General features: G+C 36.8%; 1 protein-coding gene across 1 annotated transcript in view; it reads left to right on the top strand.

Moving 5' to 3' along the window:
* The window catches only part of MAOB (monoamine oxidase B), a 165,553-nt gene that overhangs the window by 128,188 nt on the left and 16,044 nt on the right, over positions 1-21,321 (top strand). Inside the window, exons 9-11 of the mRNA XM_066249767.1 lie at positions 4,137-4,233; positions 5,643-5,696; positions 6,962-7,019. Of these exons, the coding sequence (XP_066105864.1) occupies positions 4,137-4,233; positions 5,643-5,696; positions 6,962-7,019 (209 nt within the window). The remainder of the gene's footprint in view (positions 1-4,136; positions 4,234-5,642; positions 5,697-6,961; positions 7,020-21,321) is intronic.

The following is a 21,321-nucleotide window of genomic DNA, read 5'->3' as shown; positions in this document are numbered from 1 at the left end:
GAGCTAGCTAGATAAAAGGGGTTAACTTTTGCAGCCCAAACAGCTTAGCACAACAGTTAGCACATATTGGGTACTCAGCAGCCAATGATTGAAGATGTTTGTCTGTTTGCTTTTTTTGGTTTGTTTTCTAAGTGAAGTGTGATTTGGGTTAAAAAAGAGAGAAGGTAACTTTTTGCATTTTGATACAGACAGCCCTAGATAGTTTATAAATGTTTATAAATTGATTCTCCTAAAAAATGCTTTCCAGTCTCTTGTTGTATAACATCTGTCTGAATTGGCAAGGAAGGGCCCCCTCTTCTTTGGTGGCCTTCTACCAAGTCATCTTAAGTCTGGCCACCCTTGCAATCAGTATACCCCACCTTCCTAGGATTCCATTTGGCGGGCGGACTATTACAGATATCTCCACTGCCCTTTTTCTCACCCCGACTTACCTGGAAAGAGCAAGATGTTACTACCAATGCCTTGAATTCTTTCAATCACCCTTGCTTTGGCTCATCTATACCGTTACAACTTCTTTTACATCTAATTTATATGAATTTCCATTTAAAATGACAGAAGCAATACATACTTAAGAAAAATTACAGAAATAAAGTTGTTCATTATAAAACTTTCAAAAAATAAAAATGTATGAAGAGTGTTCCCCTCCAATTGCCCTTCCCGTTAAGGAACCACTGTTAAAAATTTAAGTTTTTATCCTCAGAGATTTGTTATATACATAAGTAATACTTTAAATATATGTGTACATATATATTGGCATATATATAATTTATATATTAAAGGTTATGTATAACATTTATATGCAAATATAATTTTAAATAAATATTATATATTTTCTCAAAGCCATCATGTTTTAAAAATATGACAAATACTGAAATTTGCCTTTTCTTGTAATAGTATGTTATAGACATTTCTCCACATCAGTGCATTTAAATCTACCTTATTTCAAGAACTGAATAAACAGCATTTCACTGGATGGCTCCATCAAAATGTACCCAATAGGTCTGCTGTTCATAGGCATTTCAATTATTTCCAAGTTTTTGCTATTACACACTATGTTGCAATAAACAGCTTCCTTCATATAGCTCTGCAGATTTGTAGAAGAACGTTTCTTTTTGATAAATTTGTAAAAGTGGAATTATGAAGTCAATTGACTTGGGTAGATACAGGTAATAATATTTTAAACAATCAGTAGGAGAAAATAGCTCATTTATCTGTAATTTTTATTAGTAATAAGGCTTAGGGGCTATATTAAATTATTCTGTAAATTATCTATTTATTGTTTGCTCATTAAATTTTTTCTGTCTATGTTGCAAATATTTTACTTCTGGCATATCACTTTTTAAAACCTGTTTATGATGGTTTCACCCTACTAAATTTTCGCATATACATGGGGCTTTTTTGGACTAACAATTCTATTCCACTGATCTTTATCACTGGGTTCCAAGTATTTTTTATAGCCCAATACTTAAAAAACATTTTAAATACTAGTTACCACTTAATATGTTTATTCCTAAATTATATAGATGAAACTATGAAAATACGTTATAATTATAAAATATAAAAAAGTAAACTTTCTTGAAGAGATTAAATTACAAAATAAGAATTTATAATATCTTTCTCCACTATCTAGATGTGCAATCTAAGTATGCACACCCACTTTGTAAAAAAATATTAACTGGTCTTATGAGTATACTGTACTCTTTTAATCACTATGATTGTATAAGGTATTTCCTATCTGATAAGACATTTTCTCTTCATTATTTTTCCTGTAATTTTGTCCTTGGTAAACTTCAATTATTCTTCCAGATGAATGTGATCATTTGCTCAGAACTTCAACATCCCCCATACTAAAAAAAGCTTCTATTGAATTATTTTATTCTGATCATTCTTCATCACTTCCCATAACTATAATGTCTTCTTTTCTCCCTAAGGATGTTCATTGTCAGTATTGGGGAAATTTCTTCTATTTCTTGTCCTTTTATCCTAAGAGGTTCTTTCTGTTTGTTTGTCATTAGTTTATTACTGCTTTTGTCCTTGTAACTCTTGGTAGGGGATTTCATTAAATGTTTAGATGTTCTTGAATGTCATTTCCCCTTTTAGAGTGAGGCTGGACCAAACTAACCTAAAGTTTCATGTCCATGAACTGGGCTCCTGAGCTTTCTACCTACATTGTTGCTACATGGTTTTTCCTGGCATAATCATGACTCTTGTCTCTGTCCCTTGTTCCTTCACTTCTGCCCAGAATAATCTACATGACTCAGAGGACAGCTTTGTGCTCGCAAGGAAATGTCAAAGAATCCTTCTACCCAAAAAGCAGAGCCCCTACCCCAGACAGCCAGGCATCCTCTGCTATTTCTTTATCTTGTCCAGCTGACCCCCATGTGGTCAGTATGCACTTATTTTTTTCTCTGATCACATACTACCCTGTTTGTCTTCTTGTAATCAGTGATTCTTTACCTATTTCTCTTTTATTCTGCCTTAGCACACCTGAAAGGCATGCAACTGCTCCTGAAGCCAGTGGCTGACTGAGACATTGATTCTCAGGATGCACAGTGGGAAGGGACATAGGAGGAGAGAGAGAGAAGCAAGTGCAGATAGAAATGTCTATAAGCGTGTCTGATAATATGCAAGTTGGGGTGGTGCATATCCTAAAAGTTTTTTTCTGTATTCTTTCTTCCTCATTTTGAAACCCTCTTATTGGATATCCTATACATTTGTTCCAGAGTCTTCCACTAAAATTTTGTTCAAAGAACTTCAGTTTGCAAGGAAATGATCAACCAGAAAGAAATGTGCACTATAATAGGATATAATTATAACATTTTAGATTCTGCCCTGACATTTTCACCGTTGTTTTGTTAAAATATTTTGTTGAAATTGTATATATTTTGTTCAGGAGGAGAATGATATAAATCCTTTGTCTAAAATGAGCTGAAATTATTTCCCAGTTTGTTCTGGAGGTCATATTTGAAATGTTGACTCCAAATAATCAAGACCTAGTTAATGTAAAGTAAGTAGCTCTTTGTAGAATGTAAATGTTCAGTTTCCTCTATTTTACAGTAATGGACTAGTATTTAGTTTACACATTTTTGATTTTATCTGACTTATTCTGAGACAGAAAATAAAGGGCATGAATGTTAATGGCAAAAAATACAAGATTTTATCACATAGTGGCCTGGCCCTGGATTAATTCATAATTTCACATTGCTTTATTTTTTTTTCTTTAATTTTATTCAGAAAATTATATTGAACAGTGTGACATTGATCAATAAGAGTACATAGATTTCAGGTAAATATTTCTATAGCATTCAAACTGCTGATTATGTTATATACCCGTTATCCATAATCAAATCATTTTCCATAACCTTGTATTTTTCTCTCTTTGCACCCTTTCCCCACCCTCTCCCTGGTAACCACTTCACTTTATATCCATGAGTCTCAGCTTTATATCCCACCTATGTGTGAGATCATACAGTTCTTAGATTTTTCTGATTTACTTATTCCACTTGATATAATGTTCTCAAGGTCCACTCATATTGTCATAAATGTTGCTCTTGTCATTTCTTATGGCTGAGTAGTATTCCATTGTATACATGTACCACATTTTTTTTTATCCAGTCTTCTATTGAGGGACGCTTTGGTTGTTTCCATGTCTTGGCCAAGGTGAATAATGCTGCAATGAACATGGGGGTGCATGTGTCTTTATGTACTAATGTTTTTGAGTTTTGGGGGTAAATACCCAGTAGAGGGATTTCTGGGTCTTATGGTAGTTCTAGTCTTAATTTTTTGAAGAACCACCATGCTTTCTTCCATAATGATTATACTACCAGTAATTTGTATTTATACTTGTTATTACCTGTCTTGTTGATAATAACAGGTGTGAGGGGGTATCTAATTGTAGTTTTGATTTATATTTGTTTATTCTTTATAGACAGGACTTTGCAGTTTATTTTTTTTTTACAAATTGTTGGCTACTTACCCTTCTTTTGACATCAGTTTGGTTTCTCTTTATATATTTAAAGTTTAATATCACATTCAGCTTTTGGGCTTCTCAAGTTAAAAAATACGTGCTCATTGCAACTGCTATGGGTAGCTTCATAGGGTGATGAATAGGTTCTTCTATTTTGCTATTTTCAAAGATTACTGTGGAACCATGATTATCGAAGGAGAGGAAGCTCCAATTGCCTACACTCTGGATGATACCAAACCTGATGGCAACTATGCTGCCATAATGGGGTAAGGCACAGTTGTGGTTGTATAAATTTGTTTGTAATGATATAGTCCCATACTTAACTATTTTATTTTATTTTCTCATTAAGTGAGAAGTGGGGAGGCAGAGAGACAGATTCTTGTATGCGCCTCAACCAGGATCCACTCAGCAGGCCCCCTACCAGGCAATACTGAGCCCATCTGGGGTCATTGCTCTATTGCTCAGCAACTGAGCTATTTTAGCACCTGAGGCAAGGCCATGGAACCGTCCTCAGCACCTGGGGCCAACTTTCTTGAACCATTAGAGCCATAACTTTGGGAGAGGAAGAAAGAGAAAGAAGAAGGGGAGGGGTAGATAAGCAGATGGTTGCTTCTCCTGTGTGCCCTGACCAGGAATTGAACCCAGGACATCCACATGCCTGGCCAACACTCTACCACTAAGCCAACTGACCAGGGCCCCAACAATGTATTCCCATACTGTTAATGTGCCCCAAACTTTTAAAAATAACTTTTCATCTAATAGCACTATTCTCCTAATCCAGCAGTAGAAAAGTTCTTTCTTTAAAATAATGTTCTCTAATGAATAAATATTTAGAAATAAATTACAACACAAATAAGATTTTTAAATTTGTTATATTTATTTCCTGCTTTATATTTAGTTCTGGGGGTTGATATATTTTGATAAGCTATCTTTTCTGAAAGCATGGTATGGAGGCCTGACTTAGTGTGTTTTACTAAGTGGGCTTCTTGCAGAGGCTTATATGAGTATCAGTGGTATTTGTGAGGTATTTTCCAAGTCCCACTAGAGATGAATCAAGATCAGCCCAGTTCTCAGCTTGGCAGGGAAAAGCAGCACTGATTGGGGATGTGTTGGGGGGAAAGAACTTGACTCAACTTGGAATAGTCAAAATTAATATGGGCCCTAAAATGTGTATGAGTGTATTTCAGAGAGAGTCAAGAGTCAGAGGAGATCAAAGACAGTTGTGAGGTTGAAAGCAATCATAGGGCTACAAATATAGGCAGGTTCTAGAAGGCTGTGCACTAGGGAGATACTATTGTGTAGATAGAACCAAACAGTAGAGGCATGATGAAATCGGAAAGGCTTAGACATGCCTCAGTTAGACATTTGATACCTAGGACTCATTCTTGTTCACCAGCCATGTAAGAGGATGTGGGCCATTCATAGTATTACCCTAGGCAGAAATTATGGCCAGTCTATCCTTAGTCCCTTGAATCCCTAAAGCTAGAAGGTGCATTTCAATGTCAGGAATGTAACATGTAAATAGTAAAAGTTGAACATAAAATAACTACTGTGTAATTTGTTTCTTCTGGTTTACTTTTAACTTCTACACTAGGCATATGTGTAACTAAAGAAGTGGAGCCAAGATCAAAGCAGCAATTAATTTTCTCCTTTTTTTCTTGCTTGTATATTTTAGATTTATCCTTGCCAACAAAGCCAGAAAACTGGCACGTCTTACCAAAGAAGAAAGGTAAGAAAAAAATGCCTCTTGTTTCTTTCCTTATTTTCCTCCCTCCCTTCCTTCCTCCCTTCCTTCCTCCCTCCCTCCCTCCCTCCCTCCCTCCCTCCCTCCCTCCCTTCCTTCTCCTTCTTCCTTCCTTCCTTCCTTCCTTCCTTCCTTCCTTCCTTCCTTCCTTCCTTCCTTCCTTCCTTCCCTCCCTCCCTCCCTCCCTCCCTCCCTCCCTCCCTCCTTCCCTCCCTTCCTCCCTCCTCCTCCTTCTTCCTTCCTTCCTTCCTTCCTTCCTTCCTTCCTTCCTTCCTTCCTTCCTTCCTTCCTTCCTTCCTTCTTTCCTTCCTTCTTTTCTTCTTACCCTCTTCCTCTACCTCTCCCTTCTTCTCTATTGTCTCCCTTCCCCTTCCTTCCCTTCTTTTCTTACTTTTTTTCCTTTTCTGTCTAGTTTTCTTTCAATTTTACTTAAATTTTTAACTTAAATGCTGGCTAATAATATGTGTATTTCTAATGCTACATATCTGTTGTGTTAATTATAAAGGTATTGTATAAAGGCACAGTGCTTATAAGTTAAGAACCAAATATTCAAATTAATATTTATTGAGTTTATTATACATAAGATACCATGCAAAAATCTATGAAGAATACACAATACACATACTACCTGAGAGTACAAAAATGGATCTAGTCCAAGAATGGAAAATTTACTTGGTGAGGAGTGTATTTCTCACAAGTTTCCTGGGTGATCCTACTGCTAGGACCACACTGTTTTAGATCATTAATGAAAAAATCAAGGGTTTGTTGATAAAATTCAGGCTCTGAAAGCTTAAATAATCTTCTTAATACCTTATAGTACATAAGAGGCAGAAGAAGAATTTAAAGCTTTTCCTGCTCCCTTCTCTTCCCACTCTGCTCCTTTCTTTACAGTTGAGTGGGAAGGGGGTGAGTAAGGATCATATTTGGATTCTCTCAGAACCTCTAGTGCTTAGCTGATTGACTGGCACTTAAGAGGTACACAATGTTTGTTTGTTTTTTAAATAAATAAACGAATAACCCCCAGTGATTCAGGCAATACCTTACTTTATTTTCTGTAATACTATTGTGGCCTTATACGTTTAAGACATTTGCAATAGGACAAAGTGATTTGTTTTGAAAAATTAAAATGAAATATCAAGTGGAAACAATGACTCACAGATTGTTTTTGAATGAGGGTATAGGGGCCTCTTTCATGTTTTCTTTCACTTACTTCATATTCACTTTTGTGTCTCCCCCTCCCCCCGCTATAGGTTAAATAAACTTTGTGAGCTCTATGCAAAAGTTCTGGGCACCCAAGAAGCTTTGAAGGTAAGGCTGCTTCCCAACCCTTTCCTAAGGGAGATAGATCTTTGTCCACAAAAGACTAGCAAAGATAAGCTCATCAGTAAGGCCTTAGAGCTAATGTTTTCCCTGATACATTCTCAGAGGAATTTGCACAGGGATGATCAACTTAAAAGTTGTCCCAAAGATATTTTTCTGGGACATATCTCTGCATAGCACCCTCCCCCCTTCCCTTCAGGTTTATCCCATCCTATCATCCCCTTTCCCTCTGTTCTTGTTTCCTCTGGTCCCTTTGATCTCTCCTCTGTCTCAATTTTGTTCCTCAGTTCACATTACTCATTGGATTCCTCAAATGAGTGAGGTCAAATGATTTTTTTCTTTTTCTGCCTGGTTTATTTTACTTAACATAGTAGTTTCTATGTCCATCCATGTTGTTGCAAAAGGTAAGATTTCCTTCTTTTTCATGGCCCCGTGGCATTCCATTGTATATATGTACCACTGCTTTTTAATCCACTTGTCCACTGACAGACATTTGGGCTGTTTCCAGATCTTCACTATTGTGAACAATGCTGCCATAAACATGGGGGTGCATTTCTCCTTTTGAAACAGTGCTGTGGTGTTCTTGGGGTATATTCCTAAAGGTGGGATAGCTGGGTCAAAAGGCAGTTCCATTTCTAATTTTTTGAGGAATCTCTATACTGTTTTCCACAGTGGCTGCACCAGTTTTCATTCCCACCAGCAGTGCAGGAGGGTTCCCTTTTCTCCACATCTTTGCCAGCACTTATTCTGTGTTGTTTTGTTGACGAGTGCCATTCTGACTGGTGTGAGGTGATATTACATTGTGGTTTTAATTTCCATTTCTCTAAAAGAAAAATATCATATGACCTCACTCATTTGAGGAATCCAATGAACAATGTGAACTGAGGAATGGAATTGAGACAGAGGAGGGATCAAAGGGACCAGAGGCAAAGAGGACAGAGGGAAGGGGATGATAGGATAGGACAGGATAGGATAAACCTGATGGGAAGGAGGGAGGACGCTAAGGGGAAGGGGCAAGGGAGATGTTGAGGGGAATACAGGGGAGGGGGGATGCATTCAGGGCAATACTAGAATCTATGTAAACACAATAAATTAAAACCAATAAAAAAAAAGTCCCAAAGAGTATGGGCCTTGGCTATGCTGGTGGCTGCTCAGGAACCTTGCAACACAGCTGTGTTTCAGGTGGTGCTATGCTTGTCCCTGAGTTCAGAGCTCTTCCTGGAGCAGGGCATTTGGCACTCTGCTCCCAGCTCTGTTGGGGATAAAAGAGGGGAGATTTTGCTATCTCTAGTGAGATTCTACATCCTAGCAGCAAGGATGGAGATGAAAAGAGCTTTCTCCTTCTCTGCTGATCTTTTAAAGAGACCAGTCTCACTTATATACAGAAACTAATATATAAACATTTCTCAAAACTTACTCCACCCCCACCATGTCTCACTGGTAAAAGTATGGTGGCCTGTTCCCCTTCTGCACAACCTTTTTGCCTTGAACATTAGAACTTCAGGGAAAAACATTGATTGACTCAAAGTGAGCTCATTCAGCTGAGTTTCCTAGACACCTTTGGAATTATCCTGAGGGAACTGATCTTCAAATTAAACTAGTAGTATTATGCAGGTGGTCAAGGGAAGAATTCAGTGGATTAGGAAGGTATTGTTAAAGGGCGTTTGATGACAGTGAAAGGGTTCAATGTACTCATAACCAGTAGCCGTAACCTCCTTCCTCACCAATACTTAAAGCAGTGGATTGGTGTTTTCATTACATTTATCAGACTGCTGGTGGTGTTTTGTTTTGTTTTGTGTTTTTTTTAATGTTTTGATATGGATTAAATCGTCTTGAAAACAATTATTAAATTCAGTTATCCATGAAACATTTGAAGGAAATGGAAAATGATGTACAAATGAACAGTTAAAAAGCATGAGAAAATATCTAATTAGGGGACTAAGAATGTTTAACTTGTTAAAGCCTCTTAAATACAAATTTCTTCAGTGCACACCATGACCTAGTTGAGCAGCTGCATGGCTTAATTTTATTATTCTAACATTTGTTCAATTTTGCAGTGACTTACTTCCTTCTAGTCAAGTTGTGGCTTTGAGTTTGTCATTTTTGTTGATTCTTGTGAAGGAAAACTTTTTTTCCTGTACTTGGTGTAAGTGAAACAGGAACAGTTGAAGATTTTTGGAGTTCTCTCTCAGCTGATGAACAAGAATAATTGATTGCTTTAGATAAAAAACATAATGAGGAATGTGGTTTGTTTCATATTTTGCTTTTATATATCATTTAGCAAATATAAATATAAGCATAGATTGTAGACTCTAGGTAGTATAAATGAAGTAGAAAATATATACATACTAAAAATCATTTCACAACAGGTAAAAATTACTGAGGATTTTTTTTGTTTGTTTGTTTTTGTTTAAAAACACTGTTCACGGCACTTGACCCTGGTAGATACTCCACATTTTTTAAAGTTTTATTTAGAAAATAAACTTTAATTTTCTAAATAACATTGATTGACATTGATTAATAAAAGTACATAGGTTTCAGGTAAACATTTCTATAGCATGCGAGCTGTTGATTATGTTGTATATCCGTCACCCAAAGTCAAATCATTTTCTGTCACTTTATATTTGTCCCTCTTTACACCCTTTTCCCTATTACCTAATTCATCCCCCTCCCCTATATCCCCCTCCCCCTGTGTAACCACTTTACTTTTATCTATGTCCATGAATCTCAGTTTTATATCCCACCTGTGTATGAAATCATAAAGTTCTTAGCTTTTTCTGATTTACTTATTTCACTCAGTATAATGTTCTCAAGGTCTATCCATGTTGTTGTAAATATCACTATGTCATCATTTCTTATGGCTGAGTAGTATTCTGTTGTATATATACTGCTTCTTCTTTATCCAGTCCTCTATCCGGGGAAACTTTCATTGTTTCTATGTCTTGACCACTGTGAATAATGATGCGATGAATATGCGGGTGCATATGTCTTTACGTACCAATGTTTTCTTTGAGTTTTTGGTGTAGATTCTCAGTAGAGGGATTGCTGGGTATCATGGTAGTTCTATTCTTAACTTTTTGAGGTACTACCACACTCTCTTCCATAATGGCTGTACCAGTTTGCATTCCCACTAGCAGTGAATGAGGGTTCCTTTTTCTCCACAGCCTCTCCAACACTTGTTATTACATGTCTTGTTGATAATAGCGATCCTAACAGGTGTGAGGTGGAATCTCATTGTAGTTTTTATTTGCATTTCTCTAATTGCTTGTGAAGATGAGCGTCTTTTCATATATCTGTTGGCCATTCGTATGTCTTCCAGGGAGAAATGTCCTGTTCAGATCCTCTCATCATGTTTTAATTGGATTGATTGCTTATTTGTTCCTGAGCTTTGTGAGTTCTTTGTATATTTTGGGTATTGGTCCCTTATCGGAGCTGTTGTTTGCAATTGTCATCTCCCATTTATTTGGGTAACTATTTTTTTCTCAGTTTCTTGTGCTGTGCAGCTTTTTAGTTAGATATAGTCCTATTCATTTATTTTTGCCTTGCCTTTCCTTGCTTTTGGGGTCAAATTCATAAATGGTTCTTTACTGCCAAGGTCCATGAGTTTAGTACCTATATTTTCTTCTATTTAATTTATACTTTCAGATCTTTTATTGAGGCCTTTGATCCATTTTGAATGGATTTTTGTGCAGGGGAACAAACTTTAGCCAAGTTTCATTCTTTTGCATGTGGCTTTCCAATTTTCCCAACACTATTGAAGAGACTTTCTTTTTTCCATTGTGTGTTTTTGACTCCTTTCTTGAAGATGATTTGATATATATGATTTTATTTCTGGGCTCTTGATTCTGTTCCTTTGGTCTGTATGTTTGTTTTTCTACCAATACCATGCTGTTTTGATTATCATGGCTCTATACTATAATTTAAAGTCAAGTAGTGTGATACCTCTGGCTTCATTCTTTTTCCTCAGGATTGCTTTGGCTATTCAGGATTTTTTATGGTTCCATGAAATCCTGGTAATTTTTTGTTTTATTTCTTTAAAAATATGATATTGGCATTTTGATGGAGATTGCATTAAATTTGTATATTACTTTGGGTAATATGGTCATTTTAAGTATGTTGACTCTTCCAAACCATGAACATGGAATATTTTTTTTATTTCATTGTGTCTTTTTCAATTTCTTTCAGTAATGTTTTGTAGTTTTCAGAATATAGGTCTTTCACAACCTTTGTTAAGTTTATTCCTAGGTATTTTATTTTATTTTTGTTGCAATTACAAAAGAAATTGTTTTTTTGTTTGTTTTAGTTTGCTTTCCAAAGTTTCATCATTGGCAAATAGAAAAACAATAGAGTTTTGTATATTGATTTTGTATCCTGTGACTTTACTATATTGGTTTATTGTTTCTAATAATTTTTTGGTGCAATCTTTGGTGTTTTCTATATACAGGATCATGTCTTCTGCAAAAAGTGACACCTTTACTTCTTTATTCCCAATCTAAATGCCTTTTATTTATTTCTTTTGCCTGATTACTCTGGCTAAAACTTCCAGAACTGTGTTAAATAAGAGTGGAGTACTTTGGCTAAAACTTCCAGAACTGTGTTAAATAAGAGTGGAAAGAGTAGGCAGCCTTTTCTTGTTCCTGATTTTAGAGGAAAAACCTCATTTTTTCACCATTTAGTATGATATTAGCTGATGATTTGTCATATATGGCCTTTATTGTGTTGAGTTTTTTTCCTTCTACACCCATTTTATTGAGTTTTAAACATAAAGGAATGTTGTATCTTATCGAATGCCTTTTCTGCATCTATTGATAAGGTTATATAATTTTTGTTCTTTGTTTAGTTGATGTGGTGTATCAATTTCCATATGTTGAACCATTCTTGTGCTCCTGGAATTAATCCCACTTGATCATGATGTATTATTATTTTTAATGTGTTGTTATATTCAATTTTCTAGTATTTTGTTTAGGATTTTTTGCATCTATATTCATTAGAGATATTGGTCTGTATTTTTCTTTCTCTGTATTGTATCTGTCAGGTTTAGGTATCAGGATTATGTTGGCCTCGTAAAATGTGTCAGATAGTATTGCTTTTTCTATTTTTTGGAAGGCTTTGAGAAGGATAGGTTATAAATCTTCTTGGAATGTTTGTAGAATTCACTAGTGTAGCCATCTGGTCCTGGACTTGTGTTTTGGGGGAAGTTTTTGACAGTTGTTTCTATTTCCTCCCTGCTTATAGGTCTATTTAGGTTTTCCAGTTCTTTTTGACTCAGTCTAGGAAGACTGTATAGTTCTAGGAATTTATCCATTTTCTCTAAGTTGTTGAATTTGCTGGCATATAATCTTTCATAATATTGTACTATGATCCTTTGTATATCTATGATATCTGTGGTAATTTCTCCTCTCTCATTTCAGATTTTGTTTATGAGTTTTCTTTCTTATTTCCTTAGTGAGTCTAGTCAGTGGTTTGTCAATTTTACTGATTTTTTCAAAGAACCAGATCTTTGTTTTATTAATCTTCTATAGTTTTTCTGTTCTCTATTTTATTTAGTTCTGCTCTAATTTTTACTATTTCCTTTATTATGCTGACTTTGGATTGCCTTTGTCCTTTTTCTAGTTCCTTAAGATGTGATGTTGGGTTGTTTACTTTGGATCTCTCTTGTTTCTTGATATATGCATGTAATAATATAAACTTTTCTCCTATTATGGCTTTTGTTGCATCCCAGAAATTTTGATATGTTGTGTTTTCACTTTCATTTATCTGTATATATCTTTTGATCTCTACTTTTATTTCACTTTTTTTGTGTGTGACAGAAACAGAGAGAGACAAAGAGGGGACAGATAGGGACAGAGGGAGGAGAAAGATGAGAAGCATCAATTCTTTGTTGTGGCACCTTAGTTGTTCATTGATTCCTTCCTCATATGTGTCTTGACTAGGGGGGGATCTACAGCAGACCAAGTGACCCCCTGCTCAAGCCAGTGACCTTGGGATCAATCTGGTGAGCCTTGCTCAAACCAGATGAGCCCACGCTCAAGCCAGTGACCTTAGGGTTTTGAACCTGGGTCTTTTGCATCCCAGTCTGATGCTCCGTCCACTTGTCACCACCTGATCAGGCTCTGCTTTTATTTCTTTTATGACCCAGTCATTTTTTAGAAGTATGTTTTTTAATTTCCATGTTTTTGTGGGATATTTTACTTTTTTTTTCAGTTGAATTCTAATTTCAAAGCCATATGATCACAAGATATGCTTGGTATAATTTCAATCTTTCTGAATTTGTTATTGTTCATTTTGTGGTCCTACATATAGTCTATCCTTGAGAATGTTCCATGCACACCAGAAAAGAATATATAATCTGATATTTTTGGATGAAATATCCTGTAAATGTCTGTTACATTCATTTGTTCTAATGTGTCATTTAAGGCTGATATTTCTTTTGTGTGTGTGTGTGTGACAGAGAGAGAGGCAGAGAGAGAGACAGATAAGGACAGACAGACAGAAAAGGAAAGAGATGAGAAGCATCAATTCGTCATTGCAGCACCTTAGTTGTTCACTGATTGCTTTCACATATGTGTCTTAACTGGGGGCTACAGCAGAGCGAATAACCCCTTGCTCAAGCCAGCAACCATAGGGATCAAGCCAGAGACCATGAGGTCATGTCTATGATCTCACGCTCAAGCCTGCAATCCTGAACTCAGGCTGGTGAGCCCACACTCAAGCTGGATAAGCCCATGCTCAACCCTGTAACCTCAGGGTTTCAAACCTGGGTCCTCTGCATCCCAGTTCAATGCTCTGTTCACTGCACCACTGCCTGGTCAGGCAAGGCCAATATTCCTTTATTGATTATCTGTTTGGATGATCTATCCAAAGCTGTCAAGGATGTGTTGAAATCTCCAAGTATGATTGTGTTTTTGTCTGCTTCTACTTTTAGATCAGTTAGTTAATATTTTATATATTTGCTCCCTTGTTTGGTGCATATATATTAAGGAGTGTCATGTCTTCTTAATACAATGTCCCCTTTATCATCATGGAATGTCCATCTTTGTCGCTGGTTACTTTTGTTGTCTTGAAATCAGTGTTGTGAGATATAATATGGCTACATCTGCTTTTCTTTAGATATTATTTTCTTGGAGAATTGTTTTCCAACCATTTGATTCTACTTTTGTCCTTGCAGCTTAGATGTGTCTCTTGAAGGCAGCATACATTTGAGGTGTTTTTTTTTTTTTTGTATTTTTCTGAAGCTAGAAACGGGAAGAGACAGTCAGACAGACTCCCGCATGCGCCCGACCAGGATCCACCTGGCATGCCCACCAGGGGGCGACGCTCTGCCCACCAGGGGGCGATGTTCTGCCCCTCTGGGGTGTCGCTCTGTCACGACCAGAGCCACTCTAGCGCCTGGGGCAGAGGCCAAGGAGCCATCCCCAGCGCCCGGGCCTTCTTTGCTCCAATGGAGCCTCGGCTGCGGGAGGGGAAGAGAGAGACAGAGAGGAAGGAGAGGGGGAGGGGTGGAGAAGCAGATGAGCGCTTCTCCTGTGTGCCCTGGCCAGGAATCGAATCCGGGACCCCTGCACGCCAGGGCGACGCTCTACCACTGAGCCAACCGGCCAGGGCCAAGTTTTGGTTTTTGATCTAATCTGCTGCCCTGTGCCTCTTTCTTGGTGAGTTCAGTCCATTTACATTTAGTGTCATTATTATACACGTGAGTATTTCCTATAGCTATTTTATGTTTGTTTTCTGGTAGCTCAGTGCCTTGTTTAGTTCTTCACTTTTTTGTTTCTGTCAGTTGTTTTTGTTTGGTTGTATTCCATACTTCTTTACACTTTTTCTTCTTTTTTTAAGCTGTGTGTTTCAGTAGTGTCTTTTTCGTGGGTGATTACCACTAGGTTAAAAAAAATGTCCATAAGTACATGAGTCCTTTGTCATATGAGTGCTTCTGTACTTCATCCTCCTTTGCTACTGCAGGTCTTTATCCTCTCCCCTTTTATGTTATTGTTATCACAGATTATCCATGTTTTATTGTTACTTTGTTGGATCTTTTACTTGTAATTTTTATTTGTTTTGTTCTTTGTGTCTGGTTGAATAACCATGTTGAGTGTTTCCTGCACTGAGTGTTTTCCTGTGACAAATTCCCTCAGCTTCTGTATGTCTAGAAAAGTTTTTATTTTTCCTTCATATGTGAAGGATACTTTTGATGGATATAATATTCTTGGCTGGTAATTCCTCTCTTTCAATACTTGGAATATTTGAGTCTATTCTCTTTTGCCTTATAGGGTTTCTTCTGAGAAGCCTGATGATCACCTAATGGGATTTCATGTATATGTTATGTTCTTCTTTTCCCTAGCTGCCTTGGGGATTCTTTCTTTGTCATTGATTTTTAATAATTTTATTATAGTGTGCCTTGGAATAGGTCTGTTTGTATTGAGGCAACTCAGCATTCTGTTTGCTTCTTGGATTCAAGGTTCTAATTCTTGGGTTCCATAGGCTTGGGAAATTCTCATCATTTGTTTGAATAGGCTTTATATTCCCTTTTCCCTCTTCTTCCGGTATATCCATTATTCTTACATTGCTCTTTCTGGTGGAGTCAGACAATTCTTGTACAGTTTTTGCAGTTTTTTTTTTTAATTCATGAGTTTTATCCTCTTCTCTCTGTAGCATCTCTAGTTGCCTATCTTCAATGTCATTGATTATTTCCCTTGTCTTGGCTTGCTCTGTTAGCTAAACTTTCTCCCTCAGTTTTTAATTCATGTATTGAGTTCCTCATTTCTATTTTTAAAGTTTCAATCTCCTTTGTGATGTATTTGTTTTGCTCATTAATATGTTTTCTGAACTCATTAAGTTGCCTATTGGTGTTTTCTTACATCTCGTTGAGTATTTTAAGAACTTTGATTTATAATTTTCTATCACTTAACTCCAAGGTTTTCATGTGTTTGAGATTTTTTTTCTGGGGATTTTTAATTTTCTTTCTGACCTACATCTCTGTCTTGTTTAGCCACAGTATTAAATTTATTCTTTCTTTATGGCATTTGAGAGTAGTATTGTTAAGATTCCCTGAAAAAAAAAAGAAGTAAAAAAACAAAATTAAAATAAAAAATATATTAAAGATATAAAATTTTTATAAATTATGACAAGTAGCCTGCCCAGGTGGTGGCACAGTGGATAGAGTGTCAGACTGGAATGTGGAAGATCCATGTTTAAAACCCCAAAATCACTAGCTTGAGTGTGGGGTCATCCGGCTTGAGTACAGGCTCACCAGCTTGAATGCAGGAGTATTGGCATGAGCATGGAATCATAGACATGAATCCATGTTCACTGGCTTGAACCCAAAGGTCACAGGCTTGAAACCCAAGGTTGCTGGCTTGAGAAAGGCGTCACTCCCTCTGCTGTAGCCCCCTGGTCAAGGCACATATAAAAAGCAATCAATGAAAACTAAGGTACCTCAAAGAAGAATTGATGCTTCTCATCTCTCTCCCTTCCTGTCTGTCTGTCCCTGTCTGTCCGTCTCTCTGTCTCTCTCCCTCTGTCTATGTCACCAAAAAAATATATGAAAAGGAAAAAAACCACAGGAAAAAAGATTGAAAACAAACTAAAAAAAATAAAAAACAAAACACTCACTTAAAGGTAAGGGTAAAATATATAAAATTAAAGAAAAATGAAATTCAAAAGAGAAAAAGAATAAGAATGAAGGAAAGGAAAAAAATGAAAAACAAAAAAAAGTCAGTGTTGAGAGTTTTTTTCCAATAGATGTTGCTGTATTACAAGTTTTAGCTGTGTGAAGTTCTTGGGATTTCTTCTGCTGAGATGTTGCTGTCACAATGATGTAGGTAGGGCTGCAGTTGCATTGGTCAGTGAGGCGTGCTATGAGGGCTTTAAAGCTTTCATTTTCCGGCTTCAGATTTCCAACTTTACTGCTCTAGCAATGGCATCTCAGGCTTCCAGGCACTCCTCCCCACATCTCAACAGACCTCTTTTCCATTTGGTGCTTGAATCTTTCAGGCATACCTGTCAGCACAGCTGTTTGTTTGGTTTTTTTCTGAGTTATAGTCATTCAATTTGTTGAAATTTCAATGGGAGAGAACAGGAGTATCTCTCTTGCTGCCATTACTCTGATGCCATCTGATACTTCACCTTTTTAATTTTTTTTAACCTATGATTTGAGGGAGAGAGAAGAAAGGAAGTGGTGAAAGGTTTAAAAGAGAGAGAGAAGGAAGTATTAACTCGTTCCACCTAGTTGGTTAATTTAATTGTGTACTCAATGGTTGCTTCTTATATATGCCCTGAGCTTGGATTGAACCCACAACCTTGGCATGCCAAAACAATGCTCTAGCCACTGAACCACCTGTCCAAGACACTCCAATTTTTTAAAAATTATGTTCTGAGACATTCATAGTCTGACACAGTTTGTAACTGAAATTAGTCCAATAACCTGTGAGGTAGTTGTTGAACCTTAGTTGGAGAGGAAATTGATTGTTGCCAAATTTCCAAAAATGTTGATCAGTTTTAATTTGGAAAAGTCTTTATCCCTGGCTAGCAAGACACTTTTCCTTTTTCTCCCTTTTCTATCTCAAATCAATTGAAAAATTAGAATAATTTGGAAAAGTTATGTTTCCATAAAGAATGTGAATAATTAGTTGCTGATGATAAAAATTAGCTGGTCTTTTCCTTGTTGTATTTTGTCATAGAGAGGGGCAATTGCTTTACTCTTGCTTTGTTGTCTATTGTGCAGAAGGAAGCAAGACATGGGATCAAGGAAAAGTAAAAGATGAAGTCCGCCTTTTCTTTTGACTGGAAGGAAACATAGATGGGTGCTTATGAGGTGCTTGTCACCTTCAGATTGTAGAAAGGGAAGGGAGCTAGCAATCACATATGGGAACTAGAAAATAAGAACAAATTATACCCTTCAGGAAAGCCTAGATCTTTGTACATAAGATCTTTCACAAATGACTACCCAAAGTTATATATGTGACTGCATTTTTTTTTTGGAATTTTCCATTTTAGTTTTTTTAATTTCTTAATTTTTCAGTTACATTCTACGTCCAACATTAGTTTGTATTTGTCTCAGGTGCACACAACACAGTGGCTGAACAAGTTCACAGAATGCTCCTGAGGACACTTCTCCTACGCAGCTAGCATCATAGTTATTACAAAACTATTGACTCAACTACAATTTTTTTAATTTTATTTAGAAAATTAATTTTAACAGGGTGATAATGATTAATCAGAATACATAGATTCTGAGAAAACATCTCCAGATCAACTTGATATTTAATTATGTTGTATACCCATCATTCAAAGTCAAATTGTCCTCCATCACCTTTTATTTCATTTTCTTTATGTCCCCTCCCACACCCCTCCCTCTCCTCACTTCCCCTCCAGCTGGTGACCACCATACTCTTATCCATGTTCATGAGTCTCAATTTTGTGTCCCACCTATGTATGAAATCATACAGTTCTTATTTTTTCTGATTTACTTATTTCAGTCAGTATACTGTTATCAAAGTCCATCTATGTTGTTGTAAATGATCCTATGTCATTATTTCTTATGGCTGAGTAGTATTCCACAGTATATATGTACCATATCTTTTTTATCCAATCATCTATTGAATGGCTTTTTGGTTGTTTCCATGTCTTGACCACTGTGAACAATGCTGCAATGAACATGGACCTGCAAGTGTCTTTATGTATCAGTGTTTTTGAGTTTTGGGGATATATACCCAGTAGAGGAATTGCTTGGTCATAAGGTAGTTCTATTCTTAATTTTCTGAGGAACCACCATACTTTCTTCCTTAATGGTTATACTACTTTACATTCCCAACAACAGTGAATGTGGATTCCTTTTTCTCCACAGCCACTCCAACACTTATTTCCTGTCTTTTTTTAAACTATTTTATTATTTCTATTGATTTTAATTTATTGTGTTTACATAGATTCTAGTGTTGCGCCAAATGCATTCCCCCTCCCTCATATTCCCCTCAACATCTGCCTTGCCCCCTCCCCATAGTGCGATCTCCCCATCCCTTCAGGTTTATCCCATCCTATCATGCCCTTTCCATTCATTCTCTTTTTCTCTGGTCCCTTTGATCTCTCCTGGGTCTCAATTCCGTTCCTCAGTTCACATTGTTCATTGGCGTCCTCAAATGAGTGAGGTCATATGATATTTTTCTCTTTCTGCCTGGCTTACAGCACGTAACATAATAGTTTCCAGGTCCATCCATGTTGTCACAAAAGGTAAGATTTTCTTATTTTCCATGGCCCCATGGTATTCCATTGTATAGATGTACCACTGCTTTTTAATCTACTCGTCCACTGACGGACACTTCGGCTGTTTCCAGATCTTTGCTATTGTGAACAATGCTGCCATAAACATGGGGGTGCATTTCTCCTTTTGAAACAGTGCTATGGTGTTCTTGGGGTATATTCCTAAAAGTGGGATAGCTGAGTCAAATAGAGTTCCAATTCTAATTTTTTGAGGAATCTCCATACTTTTTTCCACAGTGGCTGTACCAGTCTTCATTCCCACAAGCAGTGCAGGAGGGTTCCCTTTTTCCACATCATCTCCAGCACTTATTCTGTGTTGCTTTGTTGATGAGCGCCATTCTGACTGGTGTGAGGTGATATCTCATTGTGGTTTTAATTTGCATTTCTCTAATGATTAGTGATGTTGAGCATTTTTTCATATGCTTATTGGCCATCTGTATGTCCTCTTCGGAGAAGTGTCTATTCATTTCTTTTGCCCATTTTTTGATTGGATTGTTTATCTTTCTGGTGTTTAGCTTTACAAGTTTTTTATAAATTTTGGTTATTAAGAAACAATACAGAGGATCAATGAAACTAGGAGCTGGTTTTTTGAAAAGGTAAATAAGATAGATGACCTTTAACTAGACTCACCAAGAAAAAGAGAGAGAGGACTCAAATATATAAAATTAGAAATGAGAGTGGAGAAATAACAACTGACACAACAGAAATATTCAACATCACTGATCATTAGAGAAATGCAAATTAAAACCACATGGAGATATCACCTCACACCAGTCAGAATGGCACTCATCAACAAAACAACACAGAATAAGTGCTGGCGATGATGTGGTGAGAAGGGAACCCTCCTACATTGCTGGTGGGAATGCAGACTGGTGCAGCCTCTGTGGAAAACAGTATGGAGATTCCTCAAAAAATTGAAAATCGAACTGCCTTTTGACCCAGCCATCCCACTTTTAGGAATATACCCCAAGAACACCATAGAAAGGTTCCAGAAGGAGAAATGCACTCCCATGTTTATAGCAGCATTATTCACAATAGCGAAGATCTGGAAACAACCCAAGTGTCCATCAGAGGACGAGTGGATTAAAAAGCAGTGGTACATATATACTATGGAATACCACTCAGCCATAAGAAATGATGACATCGGCTCATTTACAATAACATGGATGGACCTTGTTAACATTATACAGAGTGAAATAAGTAAATCAGAAAAACTAAGAAGTATATGAACCCATGCATAGATGGGACATAAAAATGAGACTCAGAGACATGACAAGAATGTGATGGTAACAGGGAGTGGGGTGGAGAGGTGGGGAGGGGCAAGGAAGGAGAGGGTGGGGGTGAGGGGACGGTAGGGGCACAAAGAAAACCAGATAGAAGGTGACGGAGGATGATTTGACTTTGAGTGAGGGGTATGCAGCATAATCAAGGTCAAAATAATCTGGAGATATTTTCTTGGAACATATGTACCCTGATTTATCAATGTCACTGCATTAAAAATTAATAAAAATAAGATTTTAAAAAAATTTTTGGTTATTACCCCCTTATGAGATGTATTCTCGAATATGTTCTCTCATTGTGTGGTTTGTCTTTTTATTCTGTTCTTATTGTCTTTAGCTGTGCAAAAGCTTTTTAGTTTGATATAGTCCCATTTTTATATCCTCTTTTTTATTTCTCTTGCCCGTGGAGATAAATCAGCAAATATATTGCTGCGAGAGATGTTGGAGAGCTTACTGCTTATGTTTTCTTCTAAGACGCTTATGGTTTCACGGCTTACATTTAAGGCTTTTATCCATTTTGAGTTTATTTTTGTGAATGCTGTCAGTTGTTGGTATAGTTTCATTTTTTTGCAGGTAGCTGTCCAATTTTCCCAACACCATTTGTTGAAGAGGCTGTCTTTACTCCATTGTATGTTCTTACCTCCTTTGTCAAATATCGATTGTCCATAGAGCTGTGGGTTTATTTCTGGGTTCTCTGTTCTGTTCCATTGATCTATTTGCCTGTTCTTATGCCAGTACCAAGCTGTTTTGAGTACAGTGGC

Source organism: Saccopteryx bilineata, chromosome X (genome assembly GCF_036850765.1).
Source record: "Saccopteryx bilineata isolate mSacBil1 chromosome X, mSacBil1_pri_phased_curated, whole genome shotgun sequence".
Classification (NCBI taxonomy): Eukaryota; Metazoa; Chordata; class Mammalia; order Chiroptera; family Emballonuridae; genus Saccopteryx; species Saccopteryx bilineata.
This window is presented reverse-complemented; position numbering and strand designations above follow the sequence as displayed.